Here is a 20788-nt window from a genome sequence, read left to right on the forward strand (position 1 = left end):
AACAGATCCTGCAGATTTTGCAATGACATTGTTTCTCCTCGGTTAAGCTGTTGCTCTGGCCTCCACATCATCAAAAAAGCTGGCCTCCATAAAAGTCTATCTACTGATGGTCAAGGCCTGTGAAATAAATAACTAAATCTCAGTATCTTTAATAACACCTTCGCACTTTTTGACGACGCAACTGTCCCTCAGCGGTATACAGTATGTCAACAAAGGAAAAAGTCGGGAGCGTCTACAATATTGTGCACGTGGCGGGCTGCGCAAAGTACGAAGCTGCAGAAGAAAACAGATTTCACTTTCCTTTCATTCTTCTCCCACGGCGTTTGAGAAGCAGAGCTCGCTTTGCTCTTCAAAGTCGTTCTCTGTTCCCATAACCAGCAGGAAGTGCCTTCGAGCTGCGCACTGGGAGATTTCGCAGGGCGGGACAGATCAGCCTTCCTTTCAGTTGGGGCCTTTATGGCAAAGAGGAAGGAATTGGCAGCCCGGGAGGCGAAGATAGCCGGCTGCTGTTCCGGTGACGGCATCGCAAGGTGAGTGTTTGTTTGGCCTCTCGCCAGCGACTCCCTCCATCAACCTGAGCCCGATCACGGGACTGTCTTCTCTCTTCTGAAGATCTGCCATTTGGGTTTAGAGAGTTCAGCCTTCCTTTTCCTTCAGTTGTTGCAAGACCTAGCCAGCTTCCATCCCGCCTTCCCTTTGTTGCAATATGTCTAAAAACTAGCCGCACCTCACTTGTTTACATTTACATCGCTTGTGGGGTGGGAAGGGAAAATCGCTTTCGGGGGCCCTCTATGCAGACCAATCGCGGCGCTCAACTCCAGAGCTGCGGCGGCCACCTGCTTGCCGGGAGGGGGTGAGTGTGGCTGTCGTGGGGCGAACGGAGAGCCACTTAATGGTAGCGGCTTCTGCCAGAAGCGATCTTTCGGCCCCGGCGTGTCTTTTGGGGAATTGGATCAGAGGAGATCCGCCACTGTGTCTCCCATTTCCAGTCTCTCTGAGAGGTGCGGAAGTTAGGGCTCTCTTTGAGAACTGTACTTTTTCTGAACTGTAGAAAAATGGTTCCGGTTTGGACTACAGAAAGGACACTCATTTTTGGCGTGTGTGTGCGCGTGTGTGCGTGTGCCATGTTTGGAAAATTTGAAAAGCTCACGTGAGAGCTGGAAACCCCCCCCCCACACACACACTTCCTTATAATTAAAGCGATCTTTGCCGCGCTCTCCAAGCTGTGATGTTCTTTAGAGATACTGGATTTCAGCTACCAGATCCTTTCTCAATATAGTCCTATGGGTTGGGGATTGTGGGAATAGAAATGCAAGACATCTGTACAGTAATACAGAATCATCCTCTATTTCAAGAGTTTACTGGATGACTCAGGAAAGTAATTAATAACAGCATGCTTCTAGATCAGCTTGGTTCAGATGCAGCTTTTCAGGCCAAATACAAAAATTCCTCCATTGTTGTAACTGCTTCACAATCCATAAGAGAAGCAATATTATTTATTAAATTAATTCATATTAACATAAAGATATATCAGCATTCCATTTTGAGATGTGATGATGATGAATCCTTGATGAAAAAGATAGCTGCTGTTTCTTTCTTTGGCTCCTAGCCATATTTTCACTTCCACATTTGTCTAATAAAAACTTGGTTTTTTTTAAAAGGATCTCTATTTTGAGGAGGGATCAACAAAATACTTCTGTAGGGTGTGGTTAGATATTTGGTTGTAATATTATCTTCTAATTCAGCAATCCCTAACCTTTTTGGCACCAGGGACCAGTTTTGTGGAAGACAATTTTTGCATAGATGGGGTGGTTTCAGTTTCGCTCACCTGCCCGCTGCTCACCTACAGCTCTGCAGCCCAGTTCCTAGCAGGCCACAGACCAGTACCGGTCCATGGCCATGGGTTTGTGAACACCTGTTCTAGTTGTCTTCTTTGCACAGGATATTGCTGGCTGGAATAGCCAACAGTCCAGAAGATAGACTCAAGATCTAGAAGAAACTCAACAGACTTGAACACTGGGCCCTATGTATTCAGTAGTGAGAAAAGTAAGGTTTTACATTAGGCTAGAAAAATCAAGTGCACAGGTATAGAATAGGTGGTACCTGGCTCAATAGCAGTAACTATGAGAGGAATCTAGGAGTCTATTGGACGATCACTTAAATATGAGGCAGTAGTGTGTTTCAGCCGCCAGAAAAGTCAATGCAATTCTAGGATAGATTAGCAGAGGGATAGAATTAGGATCATGTGAGGTGTTAATATCGCTTTGTAATATCTTGGAAGGACCATACTTGGAATATTGCATCCAGTTTTGGTCACCACAATTTAAAAAAATGTTTAGACTCTAGAAAGTGCAGAGAAGAGTAACAAAGATGATTAGGGGACTGGAGGCTAAAATGTATGAAGAACAGTTGCAGGAATTGGGAATATTTAGTCTAATGAAAAGAATGACAAGGGGTGACATGATAGCAGTGTTCCAATATTTGAGGAGTTGCCACAAAGAAGAAGGGGTCATCTATTCTCCAAAATACCTGAAGGCAGGACAAGAAGCAATGGATAGAAACTAATCAAGAAGAGAACCAACCTAGAAATAAGGAAAAAATTCCTGACAATGAAAACAATTAATCAATGAAACAGTTTGCCTTCAGAAGCTGTGGGTAGTCCATCACTGGAGGTTTTAAGAAGAGATTGGATGGCCATTTGTCTGAAATGTTATATAGTTTCCATATTAAGCAGGGGTTAGACTAGAAGACCTCCAAAGTCCCATCCAACTCTATTCTTCTGTTAAACTTTAAAGGCAAAGTCTGCTAAATTCTGATGATCTCCTGGGCATGTCTGTGTAGATTTTGGGGCAGCAATACAGAAATGGGTTGTCATTCCATTTTTTCAGGGATTCTCAAAAGGTCTCTCATTTATCAGATTTAGGTGTTGGGAATAGTATTTTCTTGTCTATATGATAACTAGAAAGATTTCCTGCATTAAAGTGATGAGTGGGTTTATTTTGGATTTCTTTGCTCTCTACTGGCTGGATTTGGCCAACAACAGAAGCCCAAGGTAGCCAAACAAGCTGAGATGCCATCTGACTCTAGTCTTTTCATTTCTATCTTTGGTTCAGTATGTGGTACAAAGTCATAAAATAGGTCATTAAATGACATCCTCTCCATGTAAGTAGAGGAACTTTTTAAAAACCCATTTTAAAACACATAAAGCATGGTTGCGCACAATATTTGAAGGGGTTTTTTTTTTTTTTGCACAATATGCCAATGAGAAAAAAGGCCCTTCCTCAAATTAGTGAGGCAGCCATGACTTGCAGAAAACTATTGCTCTAAAGAAAACTTTCCCAGGTTAACTGGGCATGTGTACAGTATGTGATAGCTGGCAAAACATTGCATGTGCATGCTCCTCAGAAGATCAGGTTCACTGCACATATCAAGGAAGGGTGTTTTGTTCACACTGATGTTGTTCATTAAAATACCCTCCAAATGTTTTGCGTAATTCTGATAACAAGAAATCTATCAGTAGATAGTTCTCTCAGACACAGTTCAATTTAGTTATATTCCGAGGTCCAAATTAGAACGACAGATATAATAAAAAAAATTGCACCAGGCTGACTGACTTTTTTTTAAAAAAAGAATAAAATTTCCATATGTATTATTTAACTATGCCATTATGTCTATATTAGCTAAATCTAAAACTAGCATGATGACTTAGTCATTTAACTTTGAATGAGTTTAATGAGAACCAGTTTGGTGTAGTGGTAAAGATGCTGACCTAGAAACTAGGAGACTGGGAGATCTAGTCCTGCTTTGGGCATAAAAACCGGGTGGGTGACTTTGGGCCAGTCACTCTTTCTTAGCCCAACTCACCGCACACGGTTGTTGTTGTGTGGAAAAGAGGAAACATTATTAGGTATCTTTTCGCCACTTTGAGTTATTTATAAAAGTAATAAAGATGGGGTAAAAAAATCTAAGAAATAAAGAAATAAACCTATTGCAAAGCTCCTTATCAATACAAATTCTTTGCGTTATTTTTAGCGCAAGATGAAAACTACAAAATTACACAGAATATGAAATTCCCTAACTCAGTACAAAACTTGACATAAGGACATAAGGCTGGGAGGGCTCCACTGCTCTGCTAATTAATAGATCCCCTCTGGAGCATGATTTTTGTAATTCTGATATAGAATGTTGTGATTTGGAGCATTGGGGAAACAGCCGATGCATGCTCCATTGTAGCTGCATATTATTGAGGAGAGAAGCTGCAACTCTGAAACATCAGCTTTCTTAAAGCAGTTACTTCTTATATGATCAAATTTGCAATCTTTTTTTGGGGGGGTGTAGATTTTTTTCTCAGTCCCTGGGGGCTCACAGTATTCTGCCATGCGAATGGATGGAACAGTGATTTTTGGCTCCCTCTCTATGTAGATGCAGTAATGCAGCTTTTGGTGGTGGAGTTTAAGCTTGGTGGTTGGCACTGTTGAATGCATGAAAATAGGTGCCTATTCCTGACTTCAAAGAGCAAAACCTCTTTCCCCAATATAGTGATGCAGCCCTTAATAGAAGCCCTATTCACTTCAGTTGTAGCCCAAGAATCATTCTAAAGTCACGGTAATTCTCCTAATAAGTTTTTGCTTGTAATGGGACCTGCAGGCTTGGATATGATACTTTGAAAAAATGGCAGTATCTGGTCTTCTTACATGCATTTTTGCTGGAGAAAATGGCTGGAAATGGCCTACAGTAATCTAGAATATTCTATGTTCTGCAGAAGAGTAATGTTGAAGTCATTCATTGTTCTAATTATAACCCACTTGCTTCCAGTCAAACCAGCCTCTAGGGTTCTGGATGTGGTTTCTGCAGTTGTTGACAAGATGCTGTGGTTTTCCCAGACTTGTGGGCTCCTCTTTGTTACCTCTGTCATCAGAGCAAGCCATCTTCTACACAGGTCACTTTCTCATTGCAGAGGACAAACAACGATTGCTGAGGATGAAATTTAGAGAATATGTCTTTGTTCTTAATTGATTATTGTGCCTTGTCTTTTTCTCCTTCTCTCCCCCACACTCCTCCCCCAAATAGGCAACATACTCTGTCTGCTCCAACGGCTGAAATTATCTCTTTGCAGTTTTCTCCAACCTGGGTCCCAGAACTGCCATCTCAGGATATTTTAATCCCATTATGAGCAATAGAGAAGCCTGAGTCAGAGGCGCATTGTGAAATGAGTGGTGGTGGCCTGACCTGGAAACTGTGTTGCAATCCTACAGCTGAAAAAAAAAGGCTCACGTGAGTCAGCCAAGGAGCAAGTTGCAGCAAGCCATCAGGGTGGCAGAGATTTAATTTAGGGCTGTGTCTGGCTGGACCCCTGAAGGAGAAACTCGTTTTCTGCTTTCTTGCATTTGGAGTATCCAGAGGTAAGCAGTTCCCCTTTCCCTTAGGCCACTGCAGCTACCAAATTCTGACTGATGCAGTCCTAATGCTAGGCAGCATCCACAACCTTTTGGTTGGGATACTTAGCTCTCCCTAGTTGATGGGATCCACATTTTGATTTTGCCTATTTTTCCTGATGGTGGGTTCTCTGCTCCTCACCCGCTCCTGGTCTTTGTACCGCTCTCTTTTGTCTCTATTTCCTAGTCTTATTCTTTTGTCACTGGTGCTTTTTAGGACAACAGCTATCAAAAAGACCCCTGACCCTCCACCCATGTCCAGCCTCCATTAGAAATAGGTGGGGGTTTGGGTGAATTAATGCCTACTAATGCAGCCATTTTGTCTTACAGTTTCTTCTGGAAACGGAACGATGTTTCGCAGCGAGGAGATGTGCTTGGCCCAGCTCTTCTTGCAGTCGGCTTCATCCTATGCTTGTGTTAGCGAATTAGGAGAGCGAGGCCTCGTGGAGTTCCGTGATGTATGTGCTGGAAGATTTGGGGGCTGCTTGGTGGGAAGACTAAACTAAGGAAGTTATAGCTATTGGGGCTTTTAATTGCTCGGTGATTGCAAGACAGACAGCAATGAGTCCATGGGTTTCTTACAAAATTGGTTTCTTACAAAGAAGTTGCTGTTGTTACAAAAGGAGAGGCTCCCTTTTCAACTTTTTTTTTTTATACACAAAGCTTGTGGGGTCACCAAATAAAAGAGATAGAAATAGTGTGTGCCTAGGTATCAAACAAGGACATAGTCATATGCAGGCAACAGAAAGAATAATGGATAGTTTCATTTACTTGAGAAGTGGTTGTGTAGAAATGATCTCCTACATCCTATCCCTCTCCTTATTTATGGAAAAAGTTTTGGGATTGCATGTTTTGTTAAATGTCTTGCAGATGCATAGAAGAGATTGAAGGTAAGAATAAATTGGGTTTAACAAAGAGATATTCCAGTTTTGGTGCCTAGTTCTGGGGTGGTTAAAGCATCTGCTCTATCTTTAACCAGATCCTCATAAACTTCTGAATAAGCCTTTTTTATTTTCAGCTAAATCCTCATGTCAGTGCCTTCCAGCGGCGCTTTGTGGGAGAACTGCGGCGTTGTGAAGAAATGGAGAAAACGTTCAGTGAGTGACACCTGCTTTGGGAGACTTGGTGGGGCTTTCCTTCTGCTTATAGGATTTTCACAGGGTTGACAATGAAACTTGGAAAGTAGAAGTGAAGTAAAACCAGTAACATGTCAGCTATATTGGTGAAAAGTATTTTGTTAGTTTATAGGCTGGCAGAAATTGGGTTAGGCTTCCAGAGTTTAGCTGTATGATATCAGGCATGTTATCAGGCTGTCAATGATTAATAAAGCAAATCATAAGACTCTCTTTTTATAATTAGAGACACATTAGATTAGTACATCATGAGACACTTTCAGCAGAAACTTTTCTAAATTGAATTATAACCTCTGGTCCTTGGCAAATGGTAGTTGGAATTTCTCATGCAGGCTGCTTTTTACAATTCAATAGCATGCAGTTTTCTTTAAAAGCTCACTTAGATCTGTTGAAAAAATATTGAAATATACCAAATCTTGATAACAAATTTCTATGCATGGTGGCATAAAAACATTTGGAATTGCCAGCCTATCCATTTTATTGTGTTTCTTATTTGGAATTGGCATCCTTATCCATTTATTACGTTGCTGATTAATTTGGGGAAAATAACCCACTTTTAAAAGTGAAAAAATAAAGCATAGAGAAATATAATAAAAAAACAATTTTCTTTTAGAAAAACATTCTGTATCCAGTCTCCATTTTGTAGTCATTAGTACCAGAGGTAGACAGAAGAAAAAACTGGGGTTGTATCACACTTGTTGTCCTCAGATTATAAAAACTCATACCTTTCTTCTGTAGGAGAGTGCTCAGAATTTAATAAAAATATAAACTGCAGAGAGTTTTAGGAAGTGAAACATGCAGGAAACCCCCAAGTTTCATAAATCTTATTACCGAAAATGAGAGAACGATTGTGGTTGTAACTTTGGTAGACCAGTGCAACTCATCAGCTAGCAGGCAGAATGTAGTCCTCCAAACTGTTTGGCATAATGTTTTGGGTGCTAAGCCTGGGCACTATTCCTGCAGTCAGCAGGACTTGCAATATACTGAATCTACTCATGGTTTGTTCAACCTAGTGTTTTTCAAAGTTGGCAAGAGTAAGATGTGTGGACTTGCCCCCGCCAGCATGAATTCTGGGAGTTGAAGTCCTTGCAACTAAAAGTTGCTAAGTTTGAAAAACACTGGTTCAGCCTAACATTGGCAGCCCAACTTTGCCTCAGCTCTCCAGATTTTGAGTGATTTTTTTCCCCTGCTGGCAGGGATTCACCTTCGGCCTTTCTGCATGCCAAGCACAAATCCTGCTGCTGGATTCCAGTGCTGGGTGAACTGCACTGAACCTGCTGAAACCCTTTTCTGAGCTGGGCTGAGGAAAATGTGGATTAAAACACCAACTCTAGGTTTGGGGTCTCTTCTTCTTCCTCTTTTCTCTCCAGATTTTTTGGCCCAAGAAGTGCAGAAAGCTGGACGGTCTTTGAAGCCTCCAGAGGAGAATCTGGCCGCACCCTTGGCCCGCGAGGCCCTGCGTATCCAGGAGCAGTCTGAGACTCTGTCACAGGAGCTGCGGGAAGTGAGCCACAACCGGGAGGCCCTGCTCAGTCAGCTGCAGGAACTGCGGGAGCATATTCAGGTGCTGCAGGAGGGCCAGCGCTTCACTGGTCAATTGGTAAGTTGATCCCTTCCTCTTCCTGTTCCAAACCTACCTCTCTGGTAGTCAGGCAAATTCGGGGACTTGGGGGGAAAAGAGGGAGCTGTTGGAGAGGGTTGTTCGAAGCCTCAGGTCTAAGGGATGAACAGAAGGCTGAGGGTGAAACACCTTTTGTTAGCCAAATAACCCAGGGAGAGTGGGAGGAGAGCTTCCGTGGCCTGAATCCTGGGTTGTCACGTCTACCAGCAGGTGCCCCTTGATTCGCCTGTCCATTCTCGTGCTTACTCTGAAAGAGATCCTCTGCTTAACCCCACCATGCGACAACGCCCTGACCTCAGAATCAAGTGAGTGGAGTTGGGTGAGGCTTGCTTGTTCAGATAAGGAATACTGGTGGAGGAGCTGTGGAGCTTGCCGACTCTTCTCTCACCTGTTTCAAGGGATCATGGTTAATTGGATTGAGAGTGTTTTGGGGGATTCCTTTCATGGAAGATATGGGGTACTCCTGTACTCTGAAGGGCACTTAACGTACATAATGCAAGATGTGCACAATGTTGACTTGGGAAACTGAACAATCAATCTTCAAAATTTAATTTAGGTTTTCTCTCTTTCACCCTGTCCCTAAAGCTTTGTGGCAGGTGTGATACATCCATGGCGGGTGAATTCCTTCGAACGGCTGTTGTGGCGTGCATGCCGTGGCTACCTTGTTCCACATTTCATAGAGATGACAGAACCCGTTGAAAATCTATCCACGGTAAGATGGAATCCAGTAAGAGGAAAAATTGGATACGTTGGCTGGGAATGGTAACACATTGAGACTGCGGCAGTTTTTCTTAACCTTGCGCTTTCCAAATGTGTAACTCCTCTCTGCAATTGAAAACAATAAGGATACCTCTGGCTGGGTTACAGGGAAAATGGCTGCAGGCAACCCAGAGACTCTAGCTTCATACAGGGGCGATCACAGAAACTAGCAGTTTTGTTATACTGGAGCAGTGTACGTTTGTTAAGCCATCAAAGTCTATCCTTTCATACTTCCATCTCTGCTCTCACGAATGCCCACAGTTGTGAGATTCCAGATGGGTACAATTAGATTACAGCAGCAACTGGTGAACCATTGGAAGACCTGAAGAGCTAGGTCTGGGACAGACCACATAGATCTAATGTAGACGTTAAGAATTGATGATACATAACAATCAATTGATGGGCAGGCAGAAATGCAATTCAGATTGTCAATACCTTTTGTAGCCTGCCTTGGAAGAAGCCCCCATTCGCCTATCTTTCCTACTGTGAAGGCTTCTGAGCAATTCGTCTTTTCCTGTGTAGGGGGAAAGCATCACCTGGGTCATCTTCCTCATCTCCTACTGGGGTGAACAGATTGGGCAGAAAATCCGTAAGATCGCCAACTGGTGAGTGCTCTGGATATTGTGTACTCCCTCTGTTGCCTATGATGGGTTCTGATTGTTCTCACTTCTGACTGTTGTCTCATCCTGCCCCTGGGTTTACCAGTGCTTCTGCTTTGGTGCAGTCCAGCCCCTTAACCATATCATTCATAGATATACAGATACATGTACTTACACATACCTTACATTCGTGGTAGTAGAGAGGGCCCAGAGAATAGTGTTGATAATAGATGTAGTGGAAATGACAACATTTCCCAGTTTAATCAAACCATACACTATACATAGTCCCCATTTAGTGACTGCCTCATTTAACAACTGTTTGCAATTACAACAGTGGTGAAAAAGTAGTTTTGCAACCATTCCTTGCATTTACAACGTTTGCAGGTTTGTCTAGGCCAGACATGTCAAACTTGCGATGTCACGTGGCGTCGCGCGACGTATCAGGACTGTTTTGCCATTGCCGGCAAGGGGGTGGGCGTGGCTTCATGTGATGTGTCCGACCTGCGGCCCAGCAGTTTGACACTCCTGGTCTAGGAAGTCCTCGTTTAGCGATCACAACTGGGATCAGCAACCCAGTCGTTACACAAAGTGATCACTAAGTGAAACTATGACTGTGCTAATAATCTTACTTCAGCTTTCCTTTGCTTTATAGACCCACGAAGGTCGTAAATGCAACGATTTATTATATGCAGTTGTGAAATAAGGACTATCCCTAAGCAAAGGAAAACTGAAGTAAGATCATAAGCACTGTTGCATTTTCAGTTAGTGACCACTTCACTTAACAATCCAGTTGCTGCTCCCAATTGTGGTTACTAAACAAGGAAACTTACGGTTAAGGGTCTGAATTCCTGTGGTGGGTAAAGTGAATACAGCCACTATTGCTTACTTACTTAATAGTGAGACCTGTTTTTCCATTCCAAAGTTTTTTTCATGATGTGTTCCTCCACGGATGTGGTCTGGCATCATTCACATATTGCCTCTTTTCCCAGAGCTCTGAGGCTCTTCCCACTAGCCGTGCTTGTCAGTTTCTCAAGAGCTTCTGGTTACCCAGCTCACCTGCCCTATATGCACATCTGGCTTCCCCATAAGCAGTCTGCCACTGACCTCACTCATAGTGTGTTGTGTTTCTCCCCAGCTTTCACTGCCACCTGTATCCATATCCTGAGAATGAGGCTGAGCGCACGGAGACCTTGCTTGGGCTGCGAACTCAAGCAGAAGATCTGACCATAGTAAGGATTCTCTGCACGATTGGGGCAGAGGAAGTGTGCAGGAGGCGGTGGTGGATCCAGTCCTTTTTTTTCCCCAGGGAAAGAAAGAAAATTGAGAAGTCTAATAATGGCAAATTCTACATAAATATTGTCACTTCATTTTTTCCCCTTCAGATTTGTCAGCAACTTTTTTCAACTTTTTTGATGGCAGGGCACAAGTTATATTTAGCTGGAATCCTTCAAGGAGTTGCAAGATTCCTTTGTTCTAGATAAGCATGATACAAAGTGGTGGCATTCCTCCATGAGTTCACCAAATCTCACAAGTTTTTGACATTTTAAAAATGTTATTTTTTGAAAGTCATCAGTGCTTTTTAGACATCATATTTGTCTACCACTCCTCTAAAATGCTGAATTTCTCCTTCGTACCAAATAAAAGGTCATCCAAAAACTCTTAGTTTTTGAAATGCAGAAGTATTTTCTTCTTCCGTACTGTTTTTACTCAGTCTGACTGTCCTTCCCCTTCCTGCCCCAGCCCTGTTCTCCTGTTTATACTCCTCACTTCTTATAGTAAATTCTTTCCATTTCTTTCACTAATTTATAAATACAATGAGAACATTTGGGGCAAGATAATCAGTTTTAAAAAGTGTAGATATGGTGAGGTCAGAATGGGAGGAGAATGTTGTGTGGGAAGTTTGGTTGTGGTGCCAATATTTCCCCCCCCTGTTTTTAGTTTTATTCTCTGTTTTTACTCTTGGTATATGATGTTTTATTCTTTGGCTGTGGACCACCCAGAGTTTTGTTTTAATGTTTCAAATGTTTTGAATAAATGAATGGACAAATGAACAAATGAATCAATAAACAAATGAATAAATAGGCCTGTGCTGAGATGAGGCTTGTGCATTTTCTAGACTTAAAGACTGCTTTGAACAATTGCTGCTCTGAGCATCTTCTTCCATTGCTAATTAAATAATGTTAACTTCAAATCACTCCGCTAATGAAAGCTGTGAATTTGCCCCCAAACTCTTGCAAACAGGTATTAGGCCAGACGGAGCAATATTTGGACCAGGTGCTGCAAAAAGTGCTTTCCGTTCTACCCGCTTGGCAAGTACAGATCCAGAAGATGAAGGCGATCTACTTCATCCTCAACCAGTGCAGCTTCAGCATCACTGATAAATGCCTCATTGGTGAGGTCTGGTGTCCTGTCCGTGACCTTCCTGCTGTGCAGCTGGCCCTGCGCGAAGGATCGGTAAGTGCCACTGGATGCCCGTCTGACCTCTGTTCTCCTCTTGCCGTCCTACCTCTGCCTTGCCTGAGATGCTGTGGACCACGAGGAGAAATGTATTACTTTTTCTCAATCAGACGAATGCATTCCTCTTTGCACACAGAGCTAAAAGGAAATTGCTTTGGCTTTTAAGTTGAGCACTAAGAGCTGCCCCCCTCCCCCCAAAAATGTTGCAGGATTGGTGCCCCTATTCTCAGATAGCTGGAACCTGCCTTCCTCTGGGATTTACCATTGTGGCCATCCTTACTCAGGCTGAGTTTTAGTAGGGAGGTATCTTCTCCGAAAGATTTTTTTCCCCCAAAGTATAATTCTTAAGCCTTGTGCTCTTAAAGCAGGGGTGTTAAACTGCCAGCCCGTGGGCCGGATGCATCATGCCGAAACCGCGCCCACCCCATTGTCGGCAATGGAAAAAAAGTCGCGATACGTCGAGACACATTATGTGACATTGCGAGTTTGACACCCCTGTCTTAAAGCATGCAGGTACTTTTTATATGTTTTGGCTACATAACAACCAGTACTTAGTGAACTGAGATTGTTACTAATATGTAATTAATTTGCTTTTCCCTTTCCCCTGTAGAGCAGTAAATTTTAAAAGTGTTTTTTAAAAAATAGGTTTCTAGTCCTCGTGGGTATAAAAGAATGCTTGGAGATATGTAAATAATGTGTGCTAAAATCTCAGACACTAAAGAAAAGGCTGAAGATTTCCAGTGGCTGAGAAATGTGAATTCAGGGATTTGCATAATTCCTGGCTCCTCCTTGTAGGTTGCAGGTAGCATCCTTGTAGCATGCAGGTGTCAGAGCTGTGACTTTCTGACATACACCTAGATTATTTTGAGATAGGACTTCAAGCTTTCCAATTAGTCCACAGAGCTCTGAATTGTGAGAGGTAGCAAAAGGTAATAATGGAAAATAATTAGAGTTTGTAACCCTGGAGAGCCTTTGACTTCTGAATCTTTGGTACCCATCGCCTTTAATAGTCATGATGACTAGAAACTTAATTTTTATTTTGGAAAGCAGTAGCTGAGTAGCGGCCTCTGCAAAGAGACAATTGCACTTGTCATGGTGCACTTGATTTAGTGCTCCAGATTCTTTTAGGATGGGTTGCAATTTGCCCTCGGGTGTGTACTTGGGTGACTCATGACTCTGCAGTGTAGAAGTTGAGTTGCTGCAAACCCTTTCAGAAAGAGACAGAGGAGAAAAACTGTCCAACCTCAAGTACATCCATTGCCTAAACTCCCCTAGGTGATCCTCTTTTGTTCCTACAGCAGCGCAGTGGTTCTGGAGTGGAGTCCTTTGTCCATCGCATTATCTGCACCGAGAACCCCCCAACTTTCATTCGCAGCAATAAATTCACTGCTGGCTTCCAGAACATTATTGATGTCTATGGAGTGACCAGCTATCAAGAGATGAACCCAGGTGAGGAAATGTGCTACATCCCTCATCTCTTTACCTTGAAGGTTTGATCCATTGCTTGATACTGCAAGTTGCAGTAACAGCTATGACACCTCCTCGCCTCCAAACAAGGGAGAGCCATATAGGGAGTAAAAGAGATTAAAAAGCCAACAGGAATAAGTGTCGGTTTTAGAGAATGTATAAGCCTAACAGGATGGCATATGAGCTGATGTGATGTGTCAATTATTCTCGATTCTTTTATGGTTCCAAAAAATAACCAAGGCAGGGATGGTGACAATTTGGGCTGATTTAAGCAAGAGGGCAAGTAGCTGTGGGACTTCCCTTGGGCTTCTCAGCTAATGTCAGCCTTCCTTTTCAGCTCCTTACACCATCATCACTTTCCCTTTCCTCTTTGCCGTCATGTTTGGGGATGTTGGCCATGGACTACTGATGTTCTTCTTTGCCCTTTGGATGGTGCTTTTTGAGAATCGGCCTGGCATGAAGAAAGTGGAGAATGAGGTGAGCCCTGGTTGAAGAGGATCTTTTTTCCATGGAATGTGCACTTTAGGTAGATGGAGAAAAAAGATAATCTATTTCTGCCAGAGATCTGGAAATAATTTTAGAACAAGTTCATCCTCTTTTTTCCCTTAAGGACCACAAGATGATGCTACCCCTTTTTTAAATCCTAAAAAAAAAAAGGGGGGGGGAGTTAGTTCTGGTTGGCAGATACCCTATCCCTAAGTTCTGTCTCCGACCAGTTGAGAAGCTGAACACTTTCAGAAACTAAATGTAATACTGTACATGGGCTCGTGGGTATGTTCCCCCCATGCATCGTGTACACTTAATGTTACCTTCCCTTATCAGATCTGGCAGATGTTCTTTGAGGGCCGTTACCTCATCCTCCTAATGGGTGCCTTCTCTGTCTACACCGGTTTCATCTACAACGAATGCTTTGGCAAGGCAATGGCCATCTTCCCCTCTGCTTGGAGTGTCGCTGCTATGGCCAACAACTCGGACTGGAGGTAGCAAAGGGCCTGTTCTTAAAGCCAAAACTCTCCCTCTCCTTGGGGGGGGGGCATAGTCACCACCTGAAACTCTTCTTTTCCTTACAGCTCAGACTACATCATAGAAAGCCTTTCTCTAAACCTGGACCCCAATGTCAGTGGCGTTTTTAATGGTCCCTACCCTTTTGGGATAGATCCGGTAAGCTGAGTGGCAACTTGAAACAAGTAGTTATGCGGGTTAGTGCTGCTTGATGTGTGCTAGATGGAAAGGAACTAGGTATATTTAACCATGTTGAACAAATCTAAAATTGATAGGTTTCCATTATCTTTCAGCTGATCTAAAATACCGTATATGCCGGCGTATTAGGCGACCCGGCGTATAAGACGACCCCCGTCTTTATAGCCGGGCCGCATTCCTAGAACGTCGTCTTATATGCCGGAAACTACCAGTATTTCCGGCGTATAAGACGACTCGGCATATAAGACGACCCCAGTCTTTGGCGCCGATTTCAGCGCTCGCGGAAGTCGTCTTATACGCCGGCATTTACGGTAACTGACTGTGAGGATTTGAATGCAAGTACTCAATACAATATGCCTGCCTTCCTTAGTGATATCCTGCCTTTCCTTCAGGAGCTCAAGGTGGCATATCCTCCCTCCTAATTTTCAAAAGACTTTGCTTTTGTGGTGAGAGCTGACCTCAGGGAACTCCACTGACTGTTGAGCACTTTGCTGCATTGTTGTTGCTGCATCAACAATAGGTGGATATATATAACTAACTAACATGCAAAATGCTTTGATTCAGCTAACAGAAGTAATTCCCCACTTAGTCACTGAGTTCTCTTAGTTTCTTTGGCCCAATCAGGCCCAGTCTGTATGGCAAAGATAAAATGAGGGGAAGACCCGTATATACAATCTTTTAAGCTTTCATAAGAAAAAAGGAATGTAAATGCATTAAGTTAATAAACAAAACTATAATTTGAACAGAAGAATGTGATAGGGGTTTAATAAAAGGTTCTTAATATAGTTTGAATGTTAATTTTGCAACATATTTGAATTTCTGTTGTATTTATTTTAAATACATGCTGAATATTTAACCATGACAATTTCCTAATATCAAACACCTGTGCAGGTGTGTATTGGACTATAACGCCAAGCAATTAATTCCAGCATTCTGACAAGGAATTCTGGAAGATATAGTTCCAACTCAACTAAAGGTCAACAGCTGGGAGAAAACTGATTTAAGACAAAACAAAATTAATATCCGTTTTATATCTCACTGTAGTCCTGAAATTAAATCAGAATTGCGGTTAATTTTAGGCAAATATGTAATCTCAGATTTACTTTGGGTTATCATATGCATTTGTAGATATATTTATTTCCATTCCCCTCCTTTGTTTAAATGTACAAAGATATATTTAAGAATGCTACTATCTTGGCATCCATATATTGCAACCAATCAGTTGTATGTTTGATGGAAAAAATCTTTTTTCAGTCCACGTTGCTCCTTTATATAGAGATGATACTTTTATATCCAAAGTCCAGCTGTAAATAAGATGGAACCAGAATTAAAATTAATTGGGTTTCTCTCCTCTGCTTTCCTTTTATTTTTTCCCCCTTCCCAAATCTGAACTGGCTCTTGTCACTGCCATGTGTGGGATTTTTTGTCTTCCTCTCTTATGAGCTAGATCTGGAGTCTGGCTGTTAATCACCTCACCTTTCTAAACTCCTTCAAAATGAAGATGTCTGTGATCTTGGGCATTTTTCACATGACCTTTGGAGTGTTTCTTGGCATCTTCAACCACATGTGAGTATCCAGTTGATGTACCCCTGCTTGGCCAACAAAAGGGGTCTTGGAAATTCTACTTTGATTACAATCAACAGAGTGGGTATTAAAAGGGAGTTGGATACAATTATGGAGGGTAAAACTGCTAGTAGCTAGAGATAATGGTACTATATGGTACTTTCTTTTCCTTAGAGGCTAAGGAACATAATGGGGATTGAGCTGCTGCTTCCCAAGAGGCATCTGCCTAATCAGTGATATTGGGCTGGATGTGTCTCTGATGGTTTTGTTGATGACTTCTCCCGTCTGTCTGGTTTGCAGCCACTTCAAGCAAAGATACAAGATCCTATTGGTTTTCCTTCCAGAGATCACTTTCCTTCTGCTGCTCTTTGGCTACCTTGTAATCCTGATATTTTACAAATGGTTTATGTATGATGTTTCTAACTCCAAGTTCGCCCCTAGCATTCTCATCCACTTCATTAACATGTTCCTGTTTTCAGAGAGTGATGAAAATACTACGCTCTTTAAGCACCAGGTAACTGCTTCTAGCATCATATCCTATTTTTTTGATTCCCTACTTTAAAAGTATTCCTCCCTTTAATTCTCCATTGTTTTTCTTCTTTCTAGAATCTGTTGAATTGAATGGGATAGGACAGATACATAATTCAGAAAATTATATATCCAAATAACATCTATTTGTTCCAGATGTGCACGTTGTCAGATAATACAGGAATAGAGGAAGCTGCTTGGGGATAAAATGTTCCCTTGAAATTTATTTTTCTTTGATTGGGTTATCATTCACATTCCTAAGGCTGCCAGACGTGTCGGTGACTTTGGTGGCAAATAAAATTAAACATGGGAGTATAAAACAACAAGCAAAAACAGCAAAAGAAGATGGTTTTCCCAGTAAAAAAACTACTCAGATCCTTCAGATAGGAAGCCTATGTCCCACCCTAATCCAGAGCCTAGGAAAATCTCTGAGGGGTACTATTTGATAGAACAAGGCTGACAACAGGAAAAAAAATGTGTTCAGGGTCCAAATGGGTGGCATTGCTTAACAGATGGGATTTTACAGAGGGGGGCAAAAACAATAGGAGAAAGGATTAGTCATAAATTCTCTATCTTCAGATAATCCCCTCTGGGTCCACCCAGGTCTGATAATTATGCGTAGCAACTTGGCCGCCTCATCCACAATCAAATTAGCCTTGTAACATACTAAGATGGCTTTGTTCTATTCAATCATTGCTATTCATCTGCATTTTCTTTTTAATGCTGGATTTGTGACCAGCTTTTTTGAGAAATGTTATTTGAGGAGAATTTTCTGTTTAAATGGTGATGGTGGTTTCACAAACCAATTCATCATTTGGTTTTGTAATGACCAATGATGTGCACACGTCAACCAGAGATACAAAGCCACAAGACCTGTGGAAAAATATTTTTGGAAATAGTTATAGATTGAGAACCTGAAGACAAATGTAATTCTAGCTATTGAGAGTTATCCAAAAATGCCTTTGGTACTTGTCAAAAAACTCAAGCTTATGCATATTCATATCCAAACTGCCAAATCTCACAAGATACTCTCATCCTAAAATCTTATACAATCTAGTGATATTTCAGCTGGGAACACTGAAATCTCATGCGATTATGAAATTATGAAATTTCTGCCATTTTATTTTTTTAATAATTAGTTTTGGGCTTCCACAGGTGCCATATGAGGATGCTGCTTACTATTTTAGATGCTGCTTTCTTATTTTTGCTGCATTTTAAATCTGTCAAGGAAAATACTCAAAAATGGAACTAAGTAATCAAAATATTATTAATGCCTTGTTTAATATTAGGAACATATTCCCTTTACTGGGTAGTACACTTTCAAGCTTACTGTGCTGGTAACCATTTTTTTTTTTTAACACAATCAGGTGGACTGTAATACTTTGAGGGAAGCATTGAATGGTTTCCTAGTTTTCAGTTAATAAAACAATTTTCAGAGTCCTATTTTATTTTGTTTTGTTAATAAGACAGTATATAATAATAACGTGATTAGAGTGTAAAAAGATCCTCATCAATAAAGTTTCATAGGATAAGAATTGAAATAAACTATGAGAAAGGGAGAAGAGGGTGCCTGTACTTGTCTTTGCTCTGGTGCCTTGTTCTAATTTTGAGATGCAACTCAGAAAAGGGTGTTTTTTTTCATTCCTGTAAAGTTACTTTAATTTTGAATGCTTTGAGATAGGGCTGCAATAACTACAATTGTCCTCTTGCTCACTACAGATAGTAGTGCAGAAGGTGTTGATGTCGGTGGCTCTAATCTCCGTGCCCATCCTGTTGCTGGGGACACCCTTGTATCTCTGGTACAAACATTGCCAGAAGGTTCCCCAATCTCGGGTAAGAATCACTCCCTGGGATTCATTTAGGACTGTTGTACAAACCGGGTTCCCTAGTTCAGTTGCCAGCTATGTGGATTCTAAGACTTTCCTCTCTTGGGCCCACCAATTCAAGGACTGAGCCGAGAAAGGCCTTTAATGAACACTGAAGCATCCTCCAAGATGGCGTATGCTATTGAGGAAGATAGCAGGTTCAGGGGGAGGGGATCTTTTGCTTATATATATCCTGGGATATTTGAGAAGCCTCTTCTCTGATGGTTGATGTGTTCTGGGATGTTTGCAGCACAATCCTTCCATAGCAGGAGAGCGGCAACCACTGCTGAACTCACAGGAACGAAAAGTATCTGTGAACATTGCTGAAGGTGACATGGATCACATGGAAACCAACCAGGAAGGGGAGAAGGTAATACTTTTACTTTAATTTGGTAGTGATGGCCAGAATTTTGTTCCGTGTCCTCCCTCCCAGCCATTTGACTAGTACTTTGTACAGATTTGCCACAACCTGAAGACTTTATTTTCACTTAAGTGACTTTTTTAGACACAGTAGGAGAATAAAAGAAAGGCTGAAATTGATGAAATAGCCGAAACAACCAGCATAGAGAGATACATCAGTACTTACGTTTTGAACAGAGAGATGCAGGCAGCAATGTCTATAAAAGTTGCAACTATGACAGAATGAAAACATGTTTGTCGTGATGGCATTGTGTAAAAGAAGCAACTTCATATCTGTGCCCCAAGATCTTAAGTTTATAAGTACATATGCCATGACACTCGTGCCATTTGCCTCCCAACATTATTGGTTTTTTTTTTAAATCTACCTTCTGATCTGAGACTGGCTCTGTTCATCAGTCTCTATTTGCTGTCTTCCTCCCCCCCCCCCTCCCCTCTTCCTCTCCCTCTCCTTTCATTTCCTTTCTTTGGATTTTGGAAAAGGCTCCAGGGAGAGGGCGTTGAGCATAGTTCAGAGCACCTGGCTAGTCCTCACTGCCACCCAATTCTTTTCCATCTCTCCGATAGTTTGACTTTAGCGACGCGATAATGCATCAAACAATCCACACTATTGAGTATTGCCTGGGCTGCATCTCGAACACGGCCTCTTATCTGCGTCTCTGGGCTCTCAGTTTGGCCCACGCACGTGAGTTCCTGGGGGTGGGAAGTGAGGAAAATAGAGGAGGTTTTGGCTGCAAACATCTGTGCCAGGCTGATTATTTGGTTGGCAAGAGTTTTTCCTGAAATTCCTGGGAAAGGTGATGGCGGTTGGGTTGGTGTATTGCAGCAAATCATCGTGTGCTGTTTGGTTTTGGTTTTGTATAGCATGGCTTATGGCGTTGGTTGTTACATGAAGCCAGATAAACATGATTTATTCAGCAAAACAAGATTAAACAAACTGAAGGTCTAGGCATCATGTAAAATCATTGTGTGTGAGAAACTGGGTTTTCATATTGCGCTAACCCATTATTTGCTAAACCATGGTCAACAAAGTAGTCAACGTGGTTGGCCAGATTTACACACGATATGCCGTAAACCAGGGGTCCTCAACCTTGGCAACTTTAAGACTTGTGGACTTGAGGAATTCTGGGAGTTGAAGTTCACAAGTTTTAAAGTTGCCAAGGTTGAGGACCCCTGCCATAAACAATATCACAGTGCATATATAGCCAGTGATTTGGCCTCAAAATTAAGTCTGATTAAGATGGTTCATGCCCTTTCTGCAAAGATTCCTAGCATGCAATAGGGAGAGAATTTGCCCTTTCGTAATCTTTGGTAACTGCTTGCACTTATTCCTGTCCACAGAGCTCTCAGAGGTCCTCTGGAGTATGGTGATGAAGATTGGCTTTCAGCTAAAGGGCTACGAAGGTGTGGCTGTCCTTGTACCTGTCTTTGCTTCGTTTGCAGTATTGACTGTAGCAATTTTGCTGGTGATGGAGGGACTCTCAGCTTTCCTGCATGCCCTTCGTCTTCATTGGTGAGACATATATGCTCACACTTGCATGGGAGAGGGATTAGTTCTGTGAAACACAAGAACATTTTGTGTAAATGCTGTTCACTTATTCCAGGGGTGTCAAACTGCAGGCCCATGGCCGGACGCATGACAACGAAACCGCGCCCACCCCATTGCCATGGAAAAAGCTCCGATATGTCGCGCAACGTCACATGACGTCGCGAGTTTGACATGTCTGACTTATTTGGCTTGGAT

At 42.1% G+C, this 20788-nt stretch overlaps 1 protein-coding gene across 3 annotated transcripts in view; it reads left to right on the top strand.

The window, feature by feature from the left end:
• The window catches only part of TCIRG1 (T cell immune regulator 1, ATPase H+ transporting V0 subunit a3), a 22154-nt gene continuing 1366 nt past the window's right edge, over positions 1-20788 (top strand). The window contains exons 1-20 of one of the 3 annotated variants that reach the window (XM_039341014.1): positions 1-530; positions 5071-5402; positions 5766-5893; positions 6454-6532; positions 7939-8168; positions 8397-8494; positions 8775-8901; positions 9471-9553; positions 10683-10776; positions 11789-12001; positions 13303-13453; positions 13809-13948; positions 14294-14451; positions 14542-14632; positions 16119-16237; positions 16535-16748; positions 18482-18595; positions 18878-18997; positions 19612-19729; positions 20386-20557. In XM_039341014.1, the coding sequence (XP_039196948.1) occupies positions 5786-5893; positions 6454-6532; positions 7939-8168; positions 8397-8494; positions 8775-8901; positions 9471-9553; positions 10683-10776; positions 11789-12001; positions 13303-13453; positions 13809-13948; positions 14294-14451; positions 14542-14632; positions 16119-16237; positions 16535-16748; positions 18482-18595; positions 18878-18997; positions 19612-19729; positions 20386-20557 (2429 nt within the window). In that variant the 5' untranslated portion in view covers positions 1-530; positions 5071-5402; positions 5766-5785. The remainder of the gene's footprint in view (positions 531-5070; positions 5403-5765; positions 5894-6453; positions 6533-7938; positions 8169-8396; positions 8495-8774; positions 8902-9470; positions 9554-10682; positions 10777-11788; positions 12002-13302; positions 13454-13808; positions 13949-14293; positions 14452-14541; positions 14633-16118; positions 16238-16534; positions 16749-18481; positions 18596-18877; positions 18998-19611; positions 19730-20385; positions 20558-20788) is intronic. The other 2 variants (XM_039341016.1, XM_039341015.1) reach the window with 2 other exon arrangements.

The sequence above is a fragment of the Crotalus tigris genome, unplaced genomic scaffold, assembly GCF_016545835.1.
Source record: "Crotalus tigris isolate CLP2741 ecotype Arizona unplaced genomic scaffold, ASM1654583v1 scf7180000017764.6130737, whole genome shotgun sequence".
Taxonomy (NCBI): Eukaryota; Metazoa; Chordata; class Lepidosauria; order Squamata; family Viperidae; genus Crotalus; species Crotalus tigris.